The sequence below is a fragment of the Brassica napus genome, unplaced genomic scaffold (assembly GCF_020379485.1).
Source record: "Brassica napus cultivar Da-Ae unplaced genomic scaffold, Da-Ae ScsIHWf_208;HRSCAF=366, whole genome shotgun sequence".
NCBI lineage: Eukaryota > Viridiplantae > Streptophyta > Magnoliopsida > Brassicales > Brassicaceae > Brassica > Brassica napus.
In genome coordinates, this window is record NW_026015503.1 from 59,739 (window position 1) to 66,756 (window position 7,018).

Sequence of the window (7,018 nt, forward strand, 5' to 3'; positions counted from 1 at the left end):
AATGCTATTTTTCCGTCGAGATGGACCATCTAAATGCATCTTTCAGATGTACAAACGAACAGGGCCTATATGTGGAAAATGTCTACCTAGTATGCGTTGAATTTTAGCGTTCCAAATCCGAGACTTATGGGTTAAGCCAGGTCGACCACGTGGGAACCAAAACGACAGCTCGAGGGAGTTTTAATTAATTTTTTAAACAGATTAAATAAAGAGAGGGAAGGAAACAGACAGAGAAGAAGGAGAGACCTTCGTTTGCGCGTTTTCTGTAGTCTCTCTCTTACGGCTGTGCCAATGGCGAGCGCCGTGATCCGTCATTTACGATTAGAGGTAGAAGAAGCCGCTTCATCCCCGTCTCTCTCCGCCTGATCTTAAGAAAAGAAAATCCAAATCGTAATGCTTCCTCTATTTCTCTCCCCACCCATTTGCGTAATTTCTTTGCGCGATGTGATTCGTAATATGCCTCACATCATTTGTTTTGAGGACATTATGATTCTGTGTGTGTTTTGAATTCATTTGAAGATCTCATTTGATGCTCTCATCGGTCAATCGTCTTGTTTCTCCTTCTGACAGTTGAATTGTATTTGTATTTGTATCAGGTTTTGTTTGTATATGATTGAGAGATTTGGTAGAGGAAGTTTTTGAGTATTGTTCTCAAGCTTAGGGAAACAATGTCAACAAAAGGAGACCATCATACAGTTCCACTTTCAGTTTTGCTCAAGCGTGAATCAGCAAATGAAAAGATAGACAGCCCTGAACTTGTGCACGGCCAGTTTAATCAGAGCAAGAAAGGGGAGGACTTTACGTTTGTCAAAACAGACTGTCAAAGGGTCATGGGGGATGGCGTTTCTACCTTCTCAGTTTTTGGGGTTTGTCTTTGCTCTTCTCAGGAATGCAACACATTTGGATTGGTATTTGATACCTCTAATTGTACATTGCAGCTTTTTGATGGACACAATGGCCCTGCAGCAGCTATCTACACCAAGGAAAACCTTCTGAACAATGTATTAGCTGCAATACCCCCTGATCTCAACAGAGATGAGTGGGTTGCCGCACTTCCTAGGGCTATGGTAGCAGGATTTGTGAAAACTGATAAAGATTTCCAGGAAAGAGGTATAAGCTCTCTCTTATTCTGTAATCGAAATATTTGGGTTATTCTTTGATGCTGTTTTGTTCTCTGGCATCTCAGCAAGGAAGTCTGGAACGACTGTAACCTTTGTCATAGTAGAAGGATGGGTGGTGAGTGTTGCATCTGTAGGTGACTCTCGTTGCATACTTGAGCCTGCTGAGGGTGGTGTCTATTATTTATCTGCTGATCATCGGCTTGAAATAAACGAAGAAGAGTAAGTCCGCTAATTCCTTCTGTTGAACCATTGCTTTAATTGTCTGTAAATAGTGGCATCATCGATATCTTTTGCTTTTATGACAGGCGAGATCGTGTTACAGCAAGTGGTGGTGAAGTTGGTCGGCTAAATACTGGTGGTGGTACTGAGGTACTTCTTTAGCTAAAATCCACTTTAAAGTAATGCTAGCTTTGTAGAATGAAACTCATATGGAAACTTGTTTGTGCTAGCTTTCAAAATCAAAGATTCTAATAACTAAATCAAACTTGTTTTAGATTGGTCCTCTGAGATGTTGGCCTGGTGGTCTCTGTCTCTCGAGATCCATTGGAGATCTGGATGTTGGCGAATACATTGTTCCAGTTCCTTATGTGAAGCAAGTCAAGGTTCAAACACGCTTTAACTCTCGTATGTTGTGGTTACGGCGCTAGCTGAAATTCTACATGTATTTGAGTTTATTCTGAAAGATGTATGTATTTGCTGTGGTCATGTAGTTATCTTCAGCTGGTGGTCGACTTATCATCTCAAGTGATGGTGTGTGGGATGCAATTAGTGCAGAAGAGGCTCTTGATTGTTGCCGGGGTTTGCCACCTGAACATTCCGCCGAGCATATTGTTAAAGTATAGTATCAGAGTTGCTTATATTTTTCGATATACTTTTTTCTTGATGTTTTTTTTTTCATTGCTTCACACAGGAAGCTGTGGGGAAAAAAGGTATTCGCGATGATACAACATGTATAGTGGTTGATATATTGCCATCAGAAAAACTAGCTGCATCCGTGCCGCCGCCGAAAAAGCAAGGGAAAGGAATGTTAAAGTCAATGTTCAAAAGAAAAGGTTCGGACTCTTCTTCTAATATAGAGAAAGAGTATGCAGAACCTGATTTAGTTGAAGAACTGTTTGAAGAGGGATCAGCTATGCTTTCAGAGAGGTGCGATACTTGATATGCAATATATACTTTTTATTTTTATTTTTTTGATAAGCTTTTGTTTTGATTAAACTTGATCCTTCTTGCTATTTGTTTGTTACAGATTAGATACAAAGTACCCGCTTTGCAATATGTTCAAGTTGTTCATGTGTGCTGTGTGTCAAGTAGAAGTGAAACCAGGAGAAGGTGTCTCGATCCATGCTGGAACGGCTAATTGCAGAAAGCTTCGTCCATGGGATGGTCCATTCCTTTGTGCAAGTTGCCAAGAGAAGAAAGACGCAATGGAAGGGAAACGAGGTTACTTACTTACTCATACTTGAGAGTTTTGAGTGTGTTGATTTATTGCAGAAGCTAATATTAGTAACCATTCTGGGAATGCCTAGCAGATAGACATAGTAGTGAGAGCGACTAGCCAGCCAGCAATTTATTTGATCAAGCAACTAACAAAAACAGTGTTGTGAGTAATATGGAGCGGTTCAAGGATCTTCACCGGTCTCTGGCGAACTCCAAAGCATGTTTATTTATATATTTTTTTCTTTGATATGGCTCTCCCTTCACAGCATCCATAGCCGATATTACTAAGGTAACTCGGAAGTTCTTTCATTTTCTTTCTATTTTTTTCATTTGTGATGATCCTTTGGTGTTTCAAAATGAGTAGAACTAACTGCTGAGAGACGGTAGGTAAAGAAAATATGCGAGCCTGTGTGCATTATTTCATGTACAAAACCAATGAACAAACAATTTATGGGCAGAAGCATAATTTTTCATGTAACTTTAATTATTATTTTTTTCCTACGCTCATAAAATTGCTCATAACTTTTAACTAAATTTCAAAACTCTCAAGAGAGAAGGGAGCTAGTGTCAAGATAGTAAATCATTTTCTACTGTCTGTATGCTCCTAGAAATCGCAATACAATTGTGCTGCATATAATTCACATGTCTATGAGTCCGGCACCGCTTATATATGAATGAATGATGATAAAGCATTTGTTTGTACTTTAAAATCTTCAGAAAAAAATGTTGTTCTTAATCTTAATTTGAAAAATAAGGACATGTTAATTACAACTAATTTATTAACTTTTACTGAATGTACTACCACTTCTAACAGTATAAGAAAATTTGATAATGACACAATTTCCTCAAAGTTCATTTTTTTGTAAAACTTTGCAACAATTTTGCCACCATTTTGTCATAACAATGACTGTCAAATTTTTTTAACAAATTAATAGCAAATTCTACAGAAAATTTGTAAAACATTCAACAATAATTAGTTTCAGCTAAAAAATATGTGACATATATGGGTACCTTTAAAACATTTTAGTAACATTTTTTCGATACTTATTTCTATAACAACTGTAAATCATATTTACAATTTGGGAGTTTAATCTTCATAAAGAGTTCACATTAGCGAAACAAAAAAAACATTAAATTTAACATAGCATTTTAACAGTGATATTACTAACTCTTATTCCCTATGCAAAACACAAACAAATGTTGTTATCACCAACTTCGCATACCAAATAAATGACCATTGCCACACAAAATTGGCTATCTACCAAAAATTGGAAAAACACGCATATTGAAAATCATATAATTGTTTTCTCACTTATCATCCACAAACCAACGGAGTATTTAAGGATAGTAGCGATTATTTGCGTTTAAAAAAAAAACAGTTTCCACTACTAAATTACACTTTAGATTTCTGAAAATTAAAAAAAAAGGCCTCTGGTATTTACAATTGTTGAAAGTTGCAGTGGATAATTTAAAAAGAAAAAAATTAAATCAATACTATTAAAACAGAAGCAGTCTTTAAAAATCTACTTATAAAATGTTGTTGGACCCTTTTTTTTTTATTTTTTTTGTCTTCCTTATATATTATATGTTATCCCTATTTAATCTCACTTTGTTATCAACAAAATAAATATTATTAATTGGACTTTAGGCGTTTAATTTAAAAAAGATAATTTAACTGATACAACCCATTCAGAAAATAAAATTATAAATCCAATTAACTTTTGTTACAGAAAAAAAAATTAACCAAATTAACTTTAGACCCATTTTTTTACAAAATTCCAAATTATGAAAACCATTTTATACATAAATACATATAAATGTAACATTATTTAAATTGTATGGATTTCTAATAATAAAATAGAGTTTTTTGCAGAATTGACTTACAACTTAAAGTCAAACACAAAACTAACCTCCCTTCTTTTTTTGAAAATTGGTTTTGCCCTTTCACCCCACAAATTCATATAATTTACGAAAATGCCATCAATTTTTTTTCTTTTCGAAACTGACATTTTTACTCTCTCACCCTCATCATCTTCAAGTAATTACAAGATTGCCATTGTCATCAATACCACAACCACCATGAACAACCAATATGAACCTCTTAATGCTCCCAAAATCGATTTACCCTTCTTTTTTTCCATTCTTGTGAACTAAACACAACATATCTCTCACTTTCTCTCCACAATGAGCTAAAAAAACCCAAGATTTTGATTCTAAAATTTTTATGGTTCATAGAGTCATAGAAGCTAATGATTCTGGGTGGGTCACTTTCGTTTGTGATTTTGTGTGCTTGGAGAAGCCTTATGTATGCTAAGAAACTTATCTCACCAATTTAAGGTATGACATCGAGTTTTTTCCCAGATCTGTTAGTCAGATGACTTATTTGGGAAGTCGTCTGGCTGTAGACGAGTCGTCTGGTCAACGCAGAGGTTATTTTTGCAATTGACTTTGAAATCTGTAACCTGAGACGACTGAAAGTTAAGTCATCTGTTTTTGTTTGGTTTCAAAAAAATCTCCAAAGAACCTAGACTACTTACATTTCAATCGTCATATGTTAGTTTTGCATTTGACTGGATAATTTCAGAAGTTTGACTTCCCCAGACGACTTACATTTCAGTCGTCTGACGAAAATTAAAATAATAATATTTTTTTTAAAAGTAAACGACTTATAATTAAGTAGTCATAGGTTAGTTTTCAATTGAAAAAAAACTTCAAGATTTAATTATACAGAGACGACTTACTTGTAAGTCGACTTACTTGTAAGTCGTCTGGGATTTTTTTCCGAGATTTTGGTCAAACCTCGTAAATCCTGGACGACTTACATGTAAGTCGTCTCGTGGACGACTGAATTATAAGTCGTCTGTATATAATTAAATCTTGAAGTTTTTTTTTCAATTGCAAAACTAACCTATGACGACTTAACTGTAAGTCGTCTACTTTAAAAAAATATTATTATTTTAATTTTCACTAGACAGCTGAAATGTAAGTCGTCCAGGAAAGTCAAACTTCTGAAATAATCCAGTCAAATGCAAAACTAACCTATGACGACTGAAATGTAAGTCGTCTAGCTTTTTTGGAGTTTTTTTAACCAAACAATAGTAGATGACTTATTTTTTTCAGTCGTCCGAAATAACAGATTTCAAAGTCAATTGCAAAAATAACTTCTGCGTTGACCAGACGACTTCTATTTTAGTCATCTGGAATACTTAGATTGAAGTCGTCCGCGTCGTCCTAAATGGACAACTTCTCTGGAAGTCTACTAGATGACCTCTGTGGATGTTGTCTGCGTCAATGTTTAATAAACTTGCATTTTCTCTAAAACTATAAAGACTTTTTAATATTTTCTTGTTAATTCATGTTTATTAATGAATATTTGGGCTACTGAATGAAATTTATAACTTAATTGGTGATATTTATGAGGTTACCAACATTCACGTTAGTTAAAGTTTCTAACTGATCCGAGAAGACTTCCATGGAAGTCTTCTCCGCTAGTTTTTAAGTCTTCTACGTTAGTTTTTGAATAACTTGTATTTTGAAGAGTGATAAGTAACTTCAAGATATGTAAAACTCATATTTACAAAATATGTTCTCTCCCTTAGTTTTACTAAATTTGACTAAGTTTTTCAACGCAAACTTATAAAAAATATGATATGTTTTGACTAGTTACTATTGTTTGTTTCCATCTCTTAAGTATTATTGTTATAGACAATAATGATGACTATTGTTATGAGTTGGAAGAAGGGTTAAAATGCTTCTTAAAATATTGTATCAATATGAAGCTACCAACATTCTTATTTATTAAGATGAAAAAAAGGCCATTGGAGTTTGTTATTGCATATGAGAGATCCAAAGATAAGAAAAAAGCTACTGAAGTCTATTATTTCATTGATTTGTAAATGTGTAAACATATTGTTAGCACATTTAATACATCTTGGAAAACATTATTACTGATTTTACAAAAAATTCACAACTAAAAGAGTAGATGTGGAACCGAAATTCACACTGTCGATTTCCGTTTAAATAAGGAAACTAGGAAAACCCTAATTTCCCAGAGGACCCGAATATCTGCTAATTACCACACGTCAAGCAATCAGAACACGAGAATAACAACGATAAAAATAAGAAATCGAAAAGAGAGCAAAGTAGATCTTATTCCGAATCTGCGTATGAGCGTTACAACAAGGTATAAGCCTGGGCTCGAGAGCTGTCGGCGAGATTCCTAGTTCTAGCAACCCTAAGACGGCTAAACCTAATTGAGTCGCAGCTCGAAATAACAAAAACGGAAAATTGCCTAAATTGCTCTAAGTGCTAAGTTTGCTCTGAAAAAGTTCTTCCCCTTGCTCCTCGCCTAGGACTCCTTATATACTAGCTCCAAGGTCGGTTTACGCTTTTACTCTTCTGCCCTTAAGCCGTCATAGCATAAAAATGGAGATATTCCATTTTCCCGATCTTCACAATTA

General features: G+C 34.7%; 1 protein-coding gene across 1 annotated transcript; it reads left to right on the forward strand.

The window, feature by feature from the left end:
• The first annotated feature begins 200 nt into the window (after positions 1–200).
• On the forward strand, positions 201–3,036 carry LOC125599997 (probable protein phosphatase 2C 12). Its single transcript, XM_048772994.1, has 10 exons — positions 201–390; positions 597–866; positions 939–1,110; positions 1,187–1,340; positions 1,427–1,490; positions 1,616–1,723; positions 1,832–1,957; positions 2,032–2,267; positions 2,368–2,561; positions 2,651–3,036. Exons 2-10 carry the CDS (start codon positions 669–671, stop codon positions 2,674–2,676), a joined length of 1,278 nt encoding a protein of 425 aa, XP_048628951.1. The 5' UTR covers positions 201–390; positions 597–668; the 3' UTR covers positions 2,677–3,036.
• The last annotated feature ends 3,982 nt before the right edge of the window (positions 3,037–7,018 follow it).